The sequence below is a fragment of the Suricata suricatta genome, chromosome 6 (genome assembly GCF_006229205.1).
Source record: "Suricata suricatta isolate VVHF042 chromosome 6, meerkat_22Aug2017_6uvM2_HiC, whole genome shotgun sequence".
NCBI classification, from domain to species: domain Eukaryota; kingdom Metazoa; phylum Chordata; class Mammalia; order Carnivora; family Herpestidae; genus Suricata; species Suricata suricatta.
Window position 1 is genome coordinate 100,164,274 of NC_043705.1, and position 20,704 is coordinate 100,184,977.

Sequence of the window (20,704 nt, forward strand, 5' to 3'; positions counted from 1 at the left end):
CTTACATAATGTCATAAAATATACATTTCAAGGTAAATGAAGTCAGCTACTTCAATTTAGTCCCTCAAACTGGTAGTAAATGAGAGGTTAACACTATGGTGCCAAACCCATTATTGAGTAAATTTAGCACCTTGGACAGCTCTGTAAAATCTTTATTGCTTTCCTGACCTGCTCGTCATGTTCTGTCTGTGTGTTCAGTGGCTCTCAGCTCTGATTGAAAGGCAATATATTAGATCCCCAACACAAACACGCTTGGGGGCTAGTTCACTGGGAGCATAATGACATGGAGGTGAGAGCAATTTTCTGGTCACCAAAATCCAAGCACCTTGCAGGTCCATTGCACTAACTCATAGAGGACCCCGGAATTTCCTTTCTTCTTCCCATTTGCAGAAATAACTAATAGAAGCTGAATTACAATGACAAAAAGCTGAACCAAATGTGGGCTCTCCCTTAAATCCCAAAGTCCATCTTGCAGTGAAGGACATTTTAAAATGGAAAAGATACCATTTAAGGAAATCATTTAAGGAAGCCCAGTCTCACTGTCCACAAGACTGCTGGTCTGAGTGCTGCAGGGCCGCTGACCTACCTATGGCAGTGTGCCTAGTGGGAAGGCATAACCCAGCTCCACGGATGGAAGGAGAACGTAACTTTATAAAGCAAGATTCACATGTTTCATTTTCAAAGAATTAAACGGTGATGAGAGTTCTGAGTATTGAATAAGCAGAAAAAGAAATAATTGGATTATGTCATTGAAAACCTTTATCATCAAAAATATATGAGAGCAGACTGTATAGCATATACTGGTAGCTGGAATTTTTTCATGTTTATAAAAACTTCAAAGATCTTGGAGTTTATTTTGAACTTCCCTCCTCCCTGGTTCATGTAATTAATTAAAATAAGCACTGCTCTGAGTCCTCAGTGATAGTGTTCCAAGATTGAAACTGCATCTCATCTTGTTTTTTTCTTAAAATGAAAAGAAAGAAAAATACCTTCTCTGCCAAATCCAAACACTGGCATAAATATTTATTTGAAGAAATAAATGAACATAGACCCAGAGAAGTCAAATCTTAGTAAATAAACTAACTTGATCCTGTTTTGTTTTAATCTTTCCTAAGAGCCCTGAGGTTTTAGTGAAAGCAGCACAGGCCGAATTTGATATGGGGATAGGGTTTAGTGTGCCCATACCGTAGTAAATTATTAACTGGTGTGGTCAGACAATACCGCAAACAAAAAGTGGTAAATTATCTGTAGCTCGCATTAAAAAAATAAAGAAATTATTTCAGATGTATTGATTCAAACCCCATTGATTATATAATGCTTTTCATTCCTTATATAAAAAACAACTGAACTGTTTTACAAATGGGGTCTAGCAGCTTAAGGCAAGCATAAATGTTTATGGAGAACTGAAAACTCCTCTATCTCATTTTTGAATTTAGGACATTATATATGTCATAAGTAGTTATTGCAGTATGACAACTATTTTATCTTACATTATAAAAATTTTTAAATTGAAAAATGTTAATATGTATCTAAAAGCTTGTCATTTCAAGAGTTGTTCAAGGACTTTTGAAGAGGCTATGGTGACAGCAAAATGAATGTAATTATATCCCTATTTTCTGATCAGCGTCTAAAGTATATGAAAGTCGAATAGCACTGCTTTTCCACGCAGAAATCTATTGTGGAAAATATTTAAAGTTAAACTTCTTCTTGAAACTTTACCCACAGGAAAGAAAAAGTAAACATATCTTCTTGCAAATCACCTCTGATAATCATGTCATACCTGTATGTTTGGTTCTCTGATAATCCTCCATTTTAGAAACCTAACTTTCCTCTTCATATTCCAGTTTAAATGAATATGAAGAAAATTAGGGCAGAATGAAGAAAAAGTGAATTCTTTTGGTTGAATGAAAAGAATTACCACCACACACACTTTTGTAGAGTGTGCTATTTATTAGAAACAAGCATACAAGCTAAATACGGAAGCCTACCTAAATGAAAAGAGGGAAACATTTTTCTCAACTGGAATGAAAAGCAGAGCATGTATCTAGGATGAGAATGAATGAGCAAATGGGGAAAATGACAAACAATACTGAAATAGCAAAGAATTGCTATAAAAGAAGCAGACTGTGCCAGTCACGAAAATTGGTGCAGAGGGAGCTTCCGGGGCAGGAGAACTCTTTTGTAAGAGCCTCTGACAAACAGCGCTTTGCCTCCGAATGTGAGTTTACTCCATCACTCCCTTCTGCCATGGCTCTGCCACACAAGGGAGATAAACAAAAGAAGTTTAATGCTACATGCTTCTAGTAGCCAAAGATTGATTGGAAATCCCTCGAAAATGACCTGTCTGATAAGGTCATGGTTCCTGGAATAAGCAATTAAGTACTAAATAAACACATCTTAGGGATTCATAACATGCACTGAATGACATCGATTGTAGTAATCTAGTAAATGACCTCGCAATTGTATTCAGCAATAAACATATGAGTGCTTTATCGTGCCTATGGCAGACTATTGAGTGATGTATTTTATCCTGCATGCTCACCTTTTGACTCAATTAAGTGTGTATGTGAACAGGGATAAATCGGGGATTTAACACCATTCTGGGGGTTCCCAAGCTACTGCCTTTAAAACAGCATGTTGGCAAAGTATGGCCAGAGGGGACTAGAACACGAGCTTGGGAGGAGATAAGGACAAGTGGCCCTCCCTCAGAGGACTGTATCTGCTTTTCTCTTGACAGGAGGTAATACTCAAAAGGGCTGCAGACCTGGTGGAAGCGCTGTACGGGATGCCACACAACAACCAGGTGAGCGTGACTGGGTCTCCAACTGTGCGGGCTTCCACGGTCAGCCGAAGACCTCAGGTTCCTTACTGTGCTGAAAAAGGACACAAAACACAAAAACCACTTGCATGAGTTCCGTGTCATCCAGACCTAAGATACAAGGCTATTTAGTTCTTCTGTCTTATTTTGTAAACCTTTTCTTACCTTTTCAATGGAATCATTTTCCTTTTGAGAATAGGTACTCCATTTATAATGAATCTTCCGAGGGAATGTACTTCATAATTGAGGAAGAGAGCTACCAGTGTTTTATTTTATTCCTCTCAGGTTTTCAAGGAGGAAAAGGGGGTTGAATTTCCTCTCCTAAAAAGAATGATAAGTCCTGACTATAATTGTCTGCTTCTATTCACAGAGCAACTCCATGTATATGATTCAAATTGCTCTAGAAACTAGGAGTCTGAGCAATCATTCATCCCTTTATTGTGTGTGTCACTTGAATCAGTGTCAAGGGGACACAGTTCCACTAATACTCTGGGACACAGGTAGTCATCTACAGCCTGCCCTTAGCTTTACCAGAGGGGAGGAGTTCTAGACTGTGTGTGTGTGTGTGTGTGTGTGTGTGTGTGTGAGAGAGACACCACCAGAGTTCCTGTGTGTTACTGGCTGGGGAGACCCCCCCATGATGCTGTCACATGCAGGGTAGTAGTATGGAGGGATGGGGCTAAGACAATGGCCTTTCAAAGTCAAACAAGGTCATGCAGCCCAGCTCTGTCCTTAGTAGGGGAATGTCCTTATGTGAGCTCTGGCCTCTTTCTGAGCCTCAGTCCCCCATTTGCGATATGGGCCCAGGAAGATGAGACTTGCCCCAAGTTCGCTGCGAGGCTGCAGAAGCTGATGCAGTTAGAGCATGGCAGCCCCGAGCACCTGCCTGCCATGTGATAATACTGGGAAAGTGGTGCTCCCGGGAGTATGACTAAGGGTAGCTAAAGGGGACGCTCCTTTTACTTTGCAGGAAATTATTCTGAAGAGGGCCGCTGACATCGCAGAGGCTCTGTACAGTGTTCCCCGCAACCACAGCCAGCTCCCGGCCCTCACTAACACCTCGGTCCACGCGGGAATGATGGGCGTGAATTCCTTCAGTGGACAACTGGCTGTGAATGTCTCGGAGGCGTCACAGGCCACCAACCAGGGTCAGGAGCCTTTCTTCTCCCTCCCCATTTCCCTGCCTCTTCCCAACCTCGCACTGCTCCCCACCCCTCACCCCCACTGCTTATTTGGCACAAAACGGTTTTTATTTAAAAGCATTTTTTTCCAAAAGGGGAGATTCCTACTTTCTGTGTACCAGATACTACTGTAGAATTTGGGTTATAGCGATCACAGCCGGCAGTCTGGTACTGGCTAGAAAGGAGGTATGCATTTAGCCATCTCTCCATTTGACTTTTCACCATAAACCATGAATGACAGATGGCAAAGAAGGTTGGAATTAAAGTTCTGAGGGGCCAAAGCACATCATCCTCACCCAGGGAATAGGAACCTGTTAACTCCAGGGTACATCTCTTAGATTGGGATTTATTTCTGCTCCAAAATGATAATTTATAGGCCCTGCATTGCCACTTCTCACGGCCCTGCTAAGTATTTATGATCTCCTAAGAAATGTGTGCTTTGCTCGCTTCCCATTTTAATCACGGAGCTAACACCACCAACCCTCGCACATGAATCACCCAACCCCTTCCCTTGAGGATGCGGCAGCGGGGCAAGAAACAGACCCGTCCTTTCCCGAGTCTTCCAGGATTGCCACCCTCATCCCCGGTTTTGCCCCCACCCCTCAGGTTTCACCCGCAACTCAAGCAGCGTGTCACCACACGGGTACGTGCCGAGCACCACCCCCCAGCAGACCAACTATAACTCCGTCACCACGAGCATGAACGGATACGGCACTGCCGCCATGTCCAATTTGGGCGGCTCTCCAACCTTCCTCAACGGCTCGGCTGCCAACTCACCCTACGCCAGTAAGTAGAGATATGTGGCCTGCACTTCTGCGCTTTGTGGCCCCATTAACTGGGCGTCACTCTGTGTGGCCCACTGCGCAGGTCTCAGTCTGAGGGCCTCCACCCGTCCAGACCCAGGCGATGCTCTGAGAGGCACATTGCCTTGCGCAGAACTCTCCGCCCTAGTTGCTCACGTTCCTCATCCCAAAGTTTCCCTCTTTGTCAGAACTTTGCTGCAGCCCAAAGCATTGGTGTGATGTCATCGCCAGCACCTAAGCTTCGAGTCGTGCTGGAGAGGGTTTGATTCCTGTTTCCACCAGTTACTGACTGGTGGCCCTGGGCAAGTTCTCTTTTCTCCAAGCCTCTGTTTTGTCATCTGCAAAATGGGGAAGGAATTAATATCCATCCCGTACAGTTGTTGTGAGATGAAATCATGTATGTAATGAGCTTGTCCTGATACCTGGCCCACAAGAGGCACATTCAATAAACCGAAAGAATCATAATGATGGAATGATCATAGTAAGTGGTGTTGCTAGTGCAGCATAGTCACAATAGTCTAAAACTTAAAATCTCTTCCTTGAGGAATATACTCCTCCCCCTTTTTTTAAATGCTTGGAATTTTTTCTCCTTTGTGCTTGATGTGTACTAAAAACAAACAAATAACAGACCAAAAAAACCCACTTTATTTTTTCCAAAAACATGGCAAGATGAAAAAACATACATACACAAGAAATGGTTTTGTCCTTCATTGTCTTAAAGAAGTTTAGCTTAAAGAATTTTTTGGTGCAACATTTAGATTGTATCTAAAGAACCTCAGGGAACTGGCATCCTTACATATAAAAAGTCCTGGGCTGTGTTTCTACAATCTCTTGATCTGCCTCTGAGGACTTTTACATAGATAACCAAGTTTATCTTGGACAGTGTGGGTAACTCTTCTCTTTTGTAAAATGAGGCCAAACTCTGAGACATTTATGGAGTGATAGAAGATGTGTTGTTAAATGAAAGAATATTCGTGATTTTTTAAAGAAGAGTCTTGGCAAAAAAAAAAAAATCTAAAACCCATGCTATGTCTAATAGTGAAAATGTGGAGGGTTCTAATACTTTGAAAAAAGAAAGATCATTCTTGGCCTTTGAGAGTGGCTATTTCTGAAAGTAATACTTAGAGCCTTTTTCTTTCTGGGTGAATTTTTATGCTCCGTGTGTACTAAATTTTATATTTCCACTTAATCTGTTTGGAATCAGCAGCTTTTTGAACATCAATAGTTCCCCCAAGTAATCTGCATACATTATTATGGCTGCCTGTTCAAGGGTCAGTGGTTGGGACCAGTTGCACATCAGATTTTGATTCATCGAAACGTTGTTTCTCATAGATCTATCATTTCAGTGTTCTCCCATCTACTCAATCAGAAAATGTTTCAATCATGACCTGAAAATTAAAAGGTGGCATTCTTAATTAAATCAATAAACTAATTGCTATATGGTAGCAATTCAATTTAAGGGCTTGGATTGCTGTCTTCCTAAGCCGGTTCAGACACCCAGCAACTTCAGCCTGAGATTGCATCTGTCAGACTGTGAAACTTCCAACGTTTAATTTCCATTAATTGATTTCCTCAGTGCTCACAAATATAGTATTAAATTCTCAAATAGGCTCTCAGATGGGACGGTTTTATCTGCATAAATGCAAATAAAACAATACACACAAAGCCCAGCTGATTTGAATTTTTGCCTCCATAATATTTAATTATTCATAAACCACTCATGTTGAAAAATTCCAAACAGAATAAAAAATAAAATAAGACATTCCACTGGTGAACACACTTTCTGGTGTGGTGGCTGATAACTAATAACGTTATGACAAATGGGAGTGCTTGACTATGTTTCACCCTTTCCTCTGTTACCCACCCCCCTCAAACTCTCCACCTCTAAATACACATAATGATCGCATTTGCCAACGAGATTAATTGCCTTCCTCAGTGAACCAGCAGGATTTCAAGTCTACGAATATTTAAAAATCAAACCTCCAGTGCAGGAGTTTTGCAATTTAAATGGGTGTTATTATTGAGCGTATTTTCACATTTACAAATCCTAAGAGATGTATAAAAATGCTGGCCTCATTAAAAGAAAAAGTACAGTTTAGAAAATGTTTGTGAAAACTCTGAGGATGGCGGCTCTGTGTTCTGCTCTGTAAAGCATTCAGCGCATTTGGATGGTGTAGTGCTGAGGGCTGATTACAAGGGGTCATTTCCCCCTGATGGCAATTGCTGCCTATTTCCTATTTGATTCCCGCTTCCCTAACTTTCCACAGCCAACAAACAGGCCAAGGGAAGGCCAGCCACCAACACAGCATTTTAGACTCTGGGGGGGCTCATAGGAAAGGGGCCTTTTCCCCTGGTGATCTGTGTCCTTTGCAGGGTGGTGTAGTAGAAAAGACACTGAGTTTGGCTTCACCGCATTCTAGCTATGACTCTTGGGCATGTCACTAAACTATTTTCTGAGTCTCAGCTTGGTCAGCTTGCTCAGGTATAAAAAGGATGTAAAACACCCCAGCTTAAGATCATTCTGACAGTGGCATAAGGTGAAGATGACATGAAGATTCTTGTGAGTGATAAAGCAATATGTAATGTTGATTATATAACGTGAAAAATAACACAGTAGAAGGAAGTACTTAGAATTTCAATGAAATGCCTGAAAATCATTGGGCAGGATTCATATTTTTCCCCAGGAGATGGAGTAAATAGAAGGTGAGTGTATGAAGACACTAGTCTTGAGTGGTGAGAACTCACTCTGTGCCAAATCTGTGTCCTGAAGTAACCATGAGACTGTTAGCAGCTAGCGAAATATGGATGGCCAGGCTGAAGGGACCGTGGTTGGTAGAGAATGTGCATCTACCAAACTCATATCTCCAAGCAACTAGGCTTTCTCCCTCTCTGAATTGCCAAAATTCTCCCATCATCGATAATCCACATCCCCACTACTACTAGACTGTGAGTATTTGCATAAAGCCCCTATCCTACTGCCTGTTTATTCACATTCATGTACAGCTCCATGGGGGACAGAAAGAATTGGGAACCTTTACTTGTGGTTTTGCATTATCTACAAATATTGCTTGTGGCAGTCTGTTTATCCACATGGCCTCCCACCTACCTGTATCTGTGTTGTGAAGCTTCCAGGCATGGTCATTATCCTTAAGGACTTGTAACTTTGCCGGGAGAACAGGGACACATACACACCACCGTCTGCCAGTGCCTTAAGTTAGAATCCTGGCATTGCTTCCACCTACCCTTCTTCCTCACATCTCTCATTCCATCAGTGATGGCGCTGTCTAGGCTGGCCTCCTCCTGTCTCTTATATTCCCAGCCGCTTTGCTAGAACCGTAGTTTAGGCCCCACCTGAAATGTTTTCCTCAACTCCTTCTCCATGAAACCTTCTTTGGTTCTCTTCCCTGCCTCTGCAGAGTTTGCAGGCTCACCTTTGGGATTATTTTGTGCTGCTCTATCCTTAATAAGAGCACTTTTGTTTGCTGGCCTGGGATGCCCCAGTGCGTAGCACACTGCCCAACACATAGTAGGTCCACAATAAATATGTAAAAGATCACCAACAATGAAAGGTAACCCATGCCAAGTACCAAGTGATGAAAGCAGACAAGATCCCGAGAGTTCAGGAAGGATCATGCTGGCAGGGCGGCCTGCGCAGGGTGGCTGGGTGAAGGGCCTCACCTCAAGATGCCAGCAGAGGCACTGATTTCTCCTTTCCCATTGCCCCACTCAGTCGTGCCATCCAGCCCCACCATGGCCTCCTCCACAAGCCTCCCCTCCAACTGCAGCAGCTCCTCGGGCATCTTCTCCTTCTCACCAGCCAACATGGTCTCAGCCGTGAAACAGAAGAGTGCTTTTGCGCCCGTTGTCAGACCCCAGACCTCCCCGCCTCCCACCTGCACCAGCACCAATGGGAACAGCCTGCAAGGTAAGCCCCACCCAGGCCAACAGAATGCCCTGACTTTACCTGCCCAGGGCCCAAAGCAGATGAGTCACTGGTGCAAGGGGATATGCCTTGGGCCAGCCTGCTTCTCTCTGCCCTCCTTTCTTTTGTTCCTTTGTGTTCACTGTCCTTGGTCCTGGGCCCTGGCCCCCTAACCCCATGCATCCCTCCTCTACTGGAGTTGCCTGAGCAGTCCTCTTTCAACTCCAGCAATTCTGCTCAGGCCCGGGATTTGCTTGAGAATACTGTTTTCACTTACTAATGTCATCATTTCTCTTTTCTCCTCTTTCATTCCCTGTGGTCGCCATAATCAGACCAGTCTTTTGTGGACTCTAGCAAGTTCTCCACTGCAGGGTCTCTCCCGGGACTGGCATTCTCCTGAAGTAGGTCACTCAACCTTCCCTTCCTGTTGCCTGTGTCAGAGTGAACGTGTGTGGGGTTGATCACGGGGAGTGAGTGAGACATGGCCTGACCAGAGCCCTAAGGTTAGAGTAGTGTAGACTGAAGGCCCAACACTGACTACTGAGAACCAGAGCCCTCAAAACGTGACTAGGTATTCTAGGTCATATTAAAATTGTTTAGTTTTACCCCCATGATGGAATATGGAATATAAGAGTCACCAAGAATTGAGGTGACCTCTCTAATTGATGAGGGGAAAAACCCCCCTTTAAAAACTTTTTTAATATTTTTTATTTATATTTGAAAGACAGAGAGAGACAGTGTGAGCAGGGGAGGGTCAGAGAGAGAGGGAGATGCAGAATCTGAAGCAGGCTCCAGGCTCTGAGCTAGCTGTCAGCACAGAGCCCAATGTGGGACTCAAACCCATGAACTGTGAGATCATTACCTGAGCTGAAGCTGAATGCTTAACCGACTGAGCCACCCAGACGACCCCAAAAAATCCACCTTTTTAAAATGGGTCCACTGTGTCTTACACTTTTCTCATGTGTTGATACCATTGAGCTGCGCAGCTCATTCATCCCTCACAGCAGGCTCATGTGTTGGGCATTCAAAGCCCCTACTTTATAGATGAGAAAACTTGAGGTTAGGCAAATTACAAAATTGTTTGATTTCTGGCAGTAGTGTGTGGCCAAAGCTGGCTTCAAACTCAGGCTCAAAAATTCATCTCCTCTTTCCATCTCCCAAGTACTTTATTACGCAGAGGGGGTAAAAAGGATGCATCCAGGATTCCTAAGGCATCTGGCAGGGAAATAAGATCAATAAAATAATCAGCTGCCATTTATTTAGCACTGAACTGTGTGTCAGGCGCTGTGCTAAACATTGAACATGCTTTATCTTACTTAATCCTAACAACTTCCTGGTGAAATATGAGGATATTATGATCTCCATTGTACAGATGATAAAACTGAAGCTTAAGGAGAGTACACACCTGCCTAAAGCACAGCCTGTAAATGGTGGAGATGAATATAAACCCAGCTGAGTCTGCACCCCTAGCCCCTAGCCCACACAGCTCCCCACAGTGCCTTCCTTCATTGGTTGTCATGCCTTCATCACTGACAGAGGTCAGCCATGGGGGTTGAGAGGGCTCAGGAGGGTGGCATACCCACCTGGGACTTCTCAGCCCTATTTCTTACATATATGTATATTATGTATATGTGTGTTATGCATATGTATATTAGTTATGTTATTTATACAGAGTATCCATGTACTCAGTACTGGAGGCTCTACATTGATACAATCTTATATTGATTCTTCCAAAGACACTATGAAATCAGTACTATTCCCATTATATAGGTGGGTAAATTCAGGCCCAGTTTGCTCAAGGTCACGCAGTTATAACTAATAGAGGCAAAACTGAACCCAAACTGTGTGACTCCAGAGATTCTAATCACTCTGCCTTTCTGACTCCATACAGGCTCTGCTAAACATTCTTCAGAAACCTGCTGGCAAATCTGCCCAGCACAGCCAAAGTCCTGCCCAGTAAAACATGCTGGCGTGCCTCCCTTGGGCATGCATTGGCAAAGCCATCTTAGAAGGCAGAGGAAAAGAATCTGAGCATGGAACTACATTTCAGACAGCATTATTCACCGTGGGTCACGCGCACCCCTACAAAGGGGAGCTACCCATTCATACAAACCTGACTCTTTCAGCTGAAAATAATGCTGTCACCCTCAGTGCACCTCCGCTGGTGCACTAAGTACGTAATGCTTAAGTATAACTTCTAGTTTAAATAAGGATAAAATATATGAAAGCAGAAATCTGCCATTCTTGAGTTGCTTTCATAACCCTCATTAAATATAGATTTGATATCAAAATAAGGTATAATGGGGTTTGTAATCAGGAGCTGACAGGCGGTGCTTGAGAAGAAAAGGCCCATAGTTCTTGGGCGGTCAGTCTCCGTGTCACCGGCCAGCGGTGATGTCAGCAGGTGGCCCTGTGCGAGGCCAAGCCTCTTCCTGCCTGCGGACCAAGTAGGGAGCATGAAAGAACTGAAAACAGGGACTCAGCCTGGAGTGCAGGATGTCCTGGATTCCGGGGACATCTCTCTGGTGTGTGTGTGGGTGTGTGTGTGTGTGTGCCCCCTGTTCTAATAAGCAGCCAAATTGTCATCTCACTGTCCCATTTCTCACTGTAGGCTGCACAGTGGGGTGGGTTCATGGTGAAATTCAGGGCCACACTTTGTGCTGGATTTGTGACGTTGCCCTTTTGTTTTAATTGAGCATGTGTCCAGGAGATTCTTTCTGCGTTTTTTTCTTCTCCCCATACAGTTACACACCAAACATCCCTACCTTTGAGGGGTGGCAGAGTAGGAAGTATGAGTAGAGAGATTAAAGTCAAATTAACTGACACCGTTTTCCTCTAAGCTGTCCTGCCCTGCTTCCCGCCCACTCCGCTCCCAGCCACCACGCTTACCAGGGTCCGCATGCCTGGAATGCACCTTGGCCTCTGAACACAGTGCCTGTGGCCTGATGTGTGCGCTGCCACCAGGGACCTCCTGCTTGAGGTCTCGGAGTCTCCCTGACACTGGGGTGTGTGCTCCTAGACCTGTAACTGGAGAATAACGTCATTGTTAGTTTTCCAAACTCCACTCATCTGTGGAGAAAGGGCATAGACAGGTTACAAAATGGGGGTGGTAGGAGCCTCTGAAGTGGGACCTTCCTCCTTCTTCTTTTCATTGTTGTAGTAGTTTCATCTGGCTCCCCCTAGTTCAGAACTGTGGCCGTTAGGACAGGGCAAGTGAGGAAAAGAGGAGTTGATTAAGCAAATGGACCATATAAACAAGATCAGAGATGACATGTTTAGGTTGTTGAGGGTTTTTTTTTTTAAGTTAATTTTTGAGAAAGAGAGAAAGAGACAGAGTGTAAGCCAGGGGCAGGGGCAGGGGGCAGAGAGAAAGGGAGACACAGAATCCGAAGTAGGCTCCAGGCTCCAAGCTGTCAGCACAGAGCCTGATGCAGGACTCGAACTCACGAACTATGAGAACATGACCTGAGCTGAAGTCAGACGCTGAACCGACTGAGCCACCCAGGTGCCCCATTGAGGGTTTTAAAGACCTGTGTACCTCCAGCTACCACACTACTAATTGTACTGGGGTTTTTTGGGTGTTTTTCTTTTTTTTTTTCTTTTTGCCAACTCCTTACAAGCCTTTTTTCTAGTGACTGTGTGTATGTTTATTTCCTAATGGACATGCATTGCAGTCTCCCGTGATAGTGATGATGATGGTTACCGTCACGGACATGGGAGAGCTTGTTCCCAGCCCGGTTTCTGCACTATATCATGTCTTTTTCCCAGCACCCATGGTGCAGGCTGCTCCTTGTCCTCATTCTACAGATGCAGAAACCAAGCCTTAGAGCCAAGATGGCTCATTCAGTTACACAGCCAGCACACTGGAAGAGCCTGGGGTTAACAGCCAGCAGACTGACAGCCGTGTAAGCCCCTATGCTATGTGGCCGTACTATAGTCAAGCCACTGAGTGAGGCCCGTGTGGACTACAGAATTCTGACCTTAAAATCTTTCCCTGGAGAAAAGGGAACATAACACCACAGTAAAACAGGCAGATCTGTCTGGGAGAGGCTGGACACCCACCTGGGAAAGTTCAGAAGAAAAAGAGATTAGGGAGAATTCGGAACAGCCTCATGGAGAAGGGTGCCGTTGAGCTGGACCTTGGAGAAAGGGCAGGGGGCACTCAGGCAGAGGGAGATGGGGAGGGGGCATCATGCTTAGCAGAGGATTAAAGATAATTGGAGCCAAAGGGAAATGTGCAGTCACCAGCAAGCCACTTGGCATCCTGGTCACAGGGACCGAGAAGTAGGGATGAGGTTGAGCAAGGAAGTCATAAACTCCATTCTTTACAAAGATTTTACAATTAACAGTTCCTACTGTGATTCCAACTGACTTTCTTTACCAGGTAGATAAAGCCTTGGACACATAACCATATGTCTGAGAATTAATTTTAGGATACAGAAAATCTTAGCACTTCCGGAGTCTCAGAAGATACACTGTCAAAAAAGTTTAAACGTTGTGGTCAAGCAGTCTGGAAAGTGGTGCTTCCTGAATCCCTGTCTTGGAGAGCAACAATGTACCTAAGTTTATTAAAAGCTCTGAGACACCCCACAGTTAAACAAAAACAACAAAAAGAGTATTCTATTTAGTTCTTTAACCTTATTTGCCCAGAGAACTCTTTTCCAAATGTTAAGACCAATTAACATCCCATGAAAAGCTTTGGAAAATGTGGCTATGTTTTGGATTTAAAGAGAAAATGCAGAGATGTCTTTTCCATTCCCATCTGGGTAAAGTCATTGATGAATACTGATCCTGACTCCCCAGGTGTGTCTATTTTCATAGGTCAAAGATTTGAGTGACCCTCTGTGCCCAGCCATTGTCCTGGGGAGGTCCTCTCCTTTCTCCTAAAGCTTATGCTCCCTAGAGCATGGCTTCTATGCAATTTCAGTCCTCAGAGGACTTCACTAATCAAGAGAGAGGCAGCCCCAAGGAGGCTGTCAGTGTGCGACTGGCCCTCCGCGCGGCGTGGTGATTTTAAACCCTAACCATGTCCCGGACAGTCTCTGCAGTGAAAAATTAAAAACAAAAGGCCAGAGTGATTTCACAAAAATTGTACCCATGCACTGAATTTTTCTTTCCTCACCTTATTGTAGCTCAGGCTGGCTGGCCCTACCTGACTCTAGATACCTTGCAGTCCTGCAGCGATCTTGTGGAATTGTCGTTTGCTCTGTGTACATGCTAATTTGTGCAGGACATCCCCCCTGTTCTGTTCCTGATTAGCTCATGATTCCTATGCATGTCGTGGTTCGAGGAAGACCACATTCCACCCTCACTCCAAACTCTCCCAGCTCTGCGAAACTTTGTGTTTTGTCTTCGTTCTTATCAAAATGTGAAAACCGTAATGAAAAATGCATGGTCTTTCAAACCAATAGTTTTCTGAGCTTCTGTCAGAGAACATGATGGGGAAAATGGCAGGGCCACCTCGGTCTGATGGTGTCCTGTGATGTGTGCCATGTGTGCCTCTCTGACAGTGCTGTGTCCTCATGGAACTCTTCATGGGCCTTACTTGGGTGAGTCAGTGTGCCAACGGCTTTTCTGGAACATTCCACGCCTCCAACACCCCATCCCTCTCACCCACATAAGTAAACTTGAGGACTGAAGCACAGACACAGGAAAAACAGCTCCTGTAAGCCCAGGAGCTTCCCTGCGGCCATGCAGTGGGGTTACTTTACAAACAGGTCTCTTCAGAGGCGGAGCAGCTCACAGACTACAAACGGTGATCTTTTCCTAAAGTTTATCTATCAAGAGGTGTTCTGCATCTGGAGTTTAGGACGTCACAGATGAGACCTGGGGAGCTGTGCGAGCCCAGTGCTCTACGCAGAGTGCTGGGTGCAGGTGTCTCTTCTGGAGAGAGACTCCACGGCGTGCACTAGGTCTAAGAGAAGTCTGAGGGCCCGCAAAGGCAAGGTAGGGAAGTATGGACAGACCAGAGCCTCCCCCTAGCTACCCTCCGATATGTCTGTTTGTTTTTAATTTTAATTATCTGCTAACATGTATAAACTGGGCTGTTTTGTGTTTTAAAACATTCAGATCTCCATCTTCTCTTGAAAAAGTTCAGAAGAGCTGGTGGTTGCGAGCAGGCATTTCTGCACAGCGGCTTAGGGGGAGCCCGCTCTCGAGAAGGCATGCCCTTGGCAGAGTCACCTGGGTCCCTACCAGGGCACACTGCTCACTTATGTTCCCAGTCTGGGCCCCCAGGGCGTCCGAGTCTGCAACCACTGTCATTCAGATTCAGAAGCACTGTTAGCTATGGACCAGCACATCAGTTAGCTTTGCTTTATAACTTTTAATGGGGCCCTGGTGGGGGTTTAATCTAATTAATCTAGTTTATTCAGGTACAAAACACTGCTAGATCTTTATTTTCTTTTTTCCTTTTGGCTATCCAGAATTTAAAAAAAAATCCTGTTTTCAGTGCCCAGTTAATAAACGTTGGCCGGCCCCACTGACCAAATCAGCAGGCAATTTGTCAGTTCTTTACTTTGCTTTGCACCATATTGACACCGCCGAGCTACCTGGCTGTACGGCAGGGGACTGCCCTTTAATGCCAGGCACGCAGAGTAGATTTTGGTGGAAGGCAAAAGTAAGATTTGCTTCTCTTGCCAGAGGCTTAGAACTCCCACAGAAAGACCTGTCTTTAATAAGGGTGCCGGGACCCACCTCCAGCCTCGATGAAAGATTCTTAGGGAGGCAGAGCCATGCTGAGCTGTCGCTGCAGAGACCTCGTGCCTCCTTGCCTTTGGAGCTACAGCATCTTGAAGTTTCAGGTTAAGGCTTGGGTTGAAAATCTGAGCTCCCCATTTCAGTCCCATCTAGGGCTCACTTGAATCTAAGGGAGACTGCCTTTCCAAATGATCTCGAATCTTTGGGGGTTTAAGTTGGTCTGCGTTTGGCAAGAGACACTTCCTGTTTCTAAGAAAAATGGCTTATGAGGGCTTACGAAAAAGACTCCAGGAGCTTTTGGACTGCAGAACAGCTCTTGCAAAACAACATTTGGATGATTTACGTGTATATGAATCAGAAACATGTGGATTAAATTTCCCTGTGAATACAGATGGGTTTAAAAATTAACGGAAAAAGTGTTTGGCAAAATACATTTTTTTAATTGAATTCACAATGTTGGGTGGGGGAGGGGAAACCAGAGAGTTGTGGGGGCTGCAGAGCTCAGAGCCTCACCTAGCCTCCTCCAGTGTCTGCAGCGGGGTTTGTGGTAGATGGGGTTCGCTTTAAAAAAGGCATATTCTTCTGGACCACTGACAAGGACACCAATTTAAATTTAGAATTGCCAATCAAAAGAAAGCAATGACTTCCTCTCTCATCTTTGGAAGCAAAAGATGGCTGCCTCTTGCTTCTAATATACACACCGCTCTTACGCCAACATGTGTCAAAGTTGCCGTGCTGTTTTAACTTTCTCATAGACATCCCTTCATTCCTCATGCTCATCATATGAAGTATGCTGTATGAGGTGGTGTCTGTTTGATGGAAGAGGAAGCACAGCCCAGAGATGTTAAACAATTAACATGAGGTCACACAGCTAGTTTGGCAGCAGAAGGGACAGGTTAAAAGTAATAGCAGCTAACCTATATGAGGTCTTTACTAGGAGCTGTCGCTGGGCCAAGCACCTCACAAATGTTATTTTATTTAAATCTCCAACAACCCTAAAAATATCACTGCCCTTACAAATAGCATTAACTGCATTTTCTAGCTGAGGCAGCAGAGGTTCAAGGAAACAAGTAACTACCTCTGGGAGACATAGGCAGAAAGCAGGAAAGCCAGAGGGGGAAACTGGCCTTTCTAACTACCACTGTGGGCGGGCTTCTAACTCGGAACACTTCGAAAGATTTTTTGATTACCCCAAACTGATTTCGTTTCCTTCAGGATCTCGCCCCAGCTTTCCTAGGCTATAATTTTCTAGGAACGTGGTCAGACCATTCCAGAACCTTGAGTGCAGCAGCGGTATAGGAGAAATCCTGCAGGTTCAAGCAACGCCGCCTTCCCCTCCTCCCCCCCACTTTCTCCCAGCTTCGTTCTCCCCGGAGAACGGGGCCTGGGGGGCTGGCATTTCCTCCTCCGGGGTAAGAGGGCTGAAATGTAGGCATTCAGATTGCTGTTCTAGGAGTCAGTCTTTGCAAATGCAGAGCACAGAACCGTGGAATGAACTAAAATTTTATTTTGTGTTATGGAAGTCACAGGGAGGGGCAAAAAGAGTGACAAATTGAAAATTCTCGCTAGTTTGCAAGTTTGGGGCCGCGACTTTCCCAGCGGTTTTCAAACCCTGCGACTTTCCAGTTATATTTTAAGACTGAAATGAGATTTGAAGAGATGTTTAGCATCTTCTGTTCTGTGAAAGACACATACACAGGCTGACATATTATCATTTTTAATAAAGTACATGTCTCTTTTGTAACAAAAAACTCATTCCAGGAAAGATGAGAGCACATTTGTGACTAATATTCAACCAACATAGTGGCGTGTGGGTGTTTTTTCCCATCACTTTTTTTTTCCTCAGTGAAAATTTTGGATGCAAAACCGTTGCCTTTTGTCTTCTTTTTCCACAGCGATATCTGGCATGATCGTTCCTCCCATGTGAAAGAATTGCCTTGAAGAATTTTATTAATGAAGAGGTTGGATTCTGCTACAGAGAGTAATCGGATACAAGTCCTCAGTGGAACTTTTAACTCAGGCCTTTTTAAGAGGAATCACAGTAACTGCAGATTTTTAAACAAACAATATCACCGACCTTGCAAATACTGAAATTGGAAGGGATCTGCAAGTGCAGAGCGTTGGTTAAAAGTTGTACCTCCCAGGTATTTGGGGGATATATTTATTCTGTGTTGATAGAAGCAAATCCACTTTTTCTTTTTCTTTCTTTCTTTTTTTAAGCTTAACTCTGCAATCACTTGTCTTTTATAAACCATAAAGCTGTGTACAAGGGACACTATAAATAAGACTCCACGTTTTAATTTATGATGTTTTTAAAGCTGTGTAAAGGGAGAATGAAGTGGTGATATTTACAAAAAAGTTAAAAAAAAAAGAAAAAAAGAAAAAAGAAAAAAAAAAAAAGCTTGTATGGGACAGAATAGGAATGCCAGTTAGATTTTTTAGAAAACTAAGGGTCGGCTTTTGCGCCTTAAAGCATATCAAATGGTAGTTAGCTCAGACAGTGCATTTTCAATATCTAACTTAACATGCCATCCCTTAGCAGTGCAAGCTTATTTATCTCTTTTGTATTGTTGTCTTAAGTAACTGTGTAAATAAATGCAGCCTGGAAAGTTACAAAGTGATGTAAGTGATCACATTTTCCCTTCTACTCAAAAATCCAGTGCCTCTAGACAGATTGTTAAAACTGCATATTTAAACCTGATATAATTCTTTTACTTATGTCAACTTCTTCTGAAGCCAATGGCCTCTGGAGAGCTTGATGGCACACAGACTGTGTGAGAATCCCCTTCGAGCCTGCACGGAACAGGGTCCAGGCACAGAATTAGAATTCCATATTATGCCCTCCAGTCACCAAGCCAAATCCCACTCTCACGCTGCCATTTGCAAGTTTAAAGTTTACTCCTCCTAAATGCTGACTTCACACCAACCCTCCAAAAGCTGACAAAAGCAACATGGCAGGTATTTCTGATTTCCCGTTTGAGAGGACACCTCTATGGGTGACCCTCACGTTTGTAACATAATAGAATAGAGGGACAGGTTAAGTGCTTTTGAATTCAGAGTAAAAGGAAACTGGGAGAAAGGAGAAGAAGGTTGAGAGCTCCAAAACATAGTTCTCTGTTCTATGGAATTTTTGCTCATTATCTGGGAAGTGTTCTTAAAAGTAAGAATAAATAGCAAAGACGCAGCAAAGCTCTGAGGATGCGTTTGCCTGATATTTTTTTCTTTGCTGTTGTGTTTTGTATGTAGTTATAAATACTGTAGATTTTTTGTGATTTTTGCCAAAGTCGTCGTTCTATTTATACATTTTAATGTCTTAAGACAGTTTTTCAATATCACAAAAAGATTTTACTGCATATTTTGCAAAGAAAAGAAAGCTCACTACCTTTAGCTTGCACATACTTGCGAAGTTAATTAAAAGGCTTTTGTTTTAAAGGGGATTTTGTAAAATATCCATATAAATAATGTATTTATCTTTGGAATTTGTACATTGCTTTCCCCTTCTTCCTTTTCCTCCCACTCCCAGTTTATTTTATTGTGTACGTTTGCTATGTGAAAAGTGCGTATTTGTTTGGTCACCTACAGTTGTATTAGCTGTTTCAATGTGATTTTTAAACATTTCATTTATAGTTATTTTTAGTTTTGTTTTAAACCATGCTTCAATTTTTTTTAATTTCCACCCAAAAGCCATTGTCTATTTTTGTATTATTTGTAAGTTAAGAAGTTTTTTCCAATATATGGCAAAAAAAAAATAGTAGCATATTATTCTTGTAGTGTTTAGTTCTGTAGATTAAAAAATGTATCCTTTGCTTTGGAAGCTTACAAAAAAAAAGAAAAACAAACCCTAATGCTGTTTTACTCTATTAATATGCATGGAATCTCTCCCTTTGGAGTGACGCATTTTGTGCATTGAATTTCGGGGGAGAAACTTCATAGAAATCAATGAACATACTTTCTTTCTTAAGTCTGCTTGTATATTTCCTCTGTCTTTCACATAAATATAAACCAGCAGATTGGATGCCTTAACAATGCAAATCATATTCATTTCACTTGTACATTGTAACTGTGCACCAGAACTGTCAGTCATCACTAACATTCTAAGAAAAAAGAAAAAGAAAAAAGAAAAAAAAAAAACAAAGAAATGGAAAAGCACAAAAGAACTGTTTTGTTACCTTAAGACAATGTAACTTTTTCTAGTAGAGGAAGAAATTTACAACAATGCTGCAACTGTGCATGCCCCCATATGGATTTTGCAAAGGTTTTCACTAGACTGTCAGAGTGCGATTTTTATGGGTTGGGGCGGGTGGGGGAGGGGAGTGGCGGGAGGGAAGGGAGGGGGAGGAAAGCTGATTTTTCAAGGTGAGAAATAATAATAATGATGATTAATAATAATAAAAAAAACTGGAAAATGTAAGCAAGGTGGACGCATTGCTTCTCGGTACTCGGAAAGGTTGTCTGAATTCGTGTGGTAAGTGCTGGCCTGAAGATGTATACGATTTAAAGCCATATTTTGTCTGGTGAGCCCCTTAACTGTTTGTGAAAGAATGGTCAGCCGGTGAGGGTGAGGTGTCCGGCTCAGCCCCTGACAACAAACGCCACCCATCTGTCAGCCATGTGTAGTGGTTAGAACTTTTCTTGAAAGTCCAAAGAGCCTTTAAAATGTGTGTAATTTGTATCCTGTTGCCTCTATTTATATTGATTAGATGAAAAGATGTTCTGGCCCTCTGACCGTCTTTTTTCGACAGAAAACTTCTACACGTAAAAAAGATGTTCTCCTAAATACAGAATATGGCTTTAAGGAGAAAATGAAATAGAGAATTAAGATTTCAGTTTTGGGGGAGAAATGCAGCTTCTGGATGACTGGATCGCCTAACACGCCCTGGCCTCACATTGTACTAGGATGCAGCTTAATGAAGTCATCTCTGAGTCTACTAACCTTTCACCTTCCTATCAAACTTTTTGAATAGATACACACTGTACAGTTCAATTGTTAGAGAACCTAACTACTGTAGAGATTGTTATAATTTTTTTTTTGCAAAAATTCAAGCTGTAAAAACTTTTCAACTTTCACAATATTTAATTAAAGTTACTTCCTGTCTGTGATGGCAGCTTCTAGTTGTGTATTCATTTCAATAGTTCAGATGAGCCAAAGTCCAACATATGTAGAAGGTCTGTGTTTGCAATTACTCAGACCAGTGTTGACACCCAGAGAAAAGAAATCTGGGTAGTCCTGGGACACCCACTCTCTTTCTTGGTAAATCCTTGGGGATTTGCCAATCTGGGA

At 43.2% G+C, this 20,704-nt stretch overlaps 1 protein-coding gene across 3 annotated transcripts in view; it reads left to right on the top strand.

Annotated features, from left to right (window-relative positions):
• Window positions 1–19,577, top strand: part of EBF1 (EBF transcription factor 1) — a 388,330-nt gene extending 368,753 nt beyond the window's left edge. For all 3 annotated transcript variants that reach the window (XM_029942938.1, XM_029942939.1, XM_029942940.1), the window contains exons 12-16: window positions 2,738–2,803; window positions 3,789–3,966; window positions 4,606–4,785; window positions 8,533–8,727; window positions 17,319–19,577. In XM_029942938.1, coding sequence (XP_029798798.1) covers window positions 2,738–2,803; window positions 3,789–3,966; window positions 4,606–4,785; window positions 8,533–8,727; window positions 17,319–17,350 — 651 coding nt within the window. In that variant the 3' untranslated portion in view covers window positions 17,351–19,577. The remainder of the gene's footprint in view (window positions 1–2,737; window positions 2,804–3,788; window positions 3,967–4,605; window positions 4,786–8,532; window positions 8,728–17,318) is intronic.
• Window positions 19,578–20,704: the final 1,127 nt, after the last annotated feature.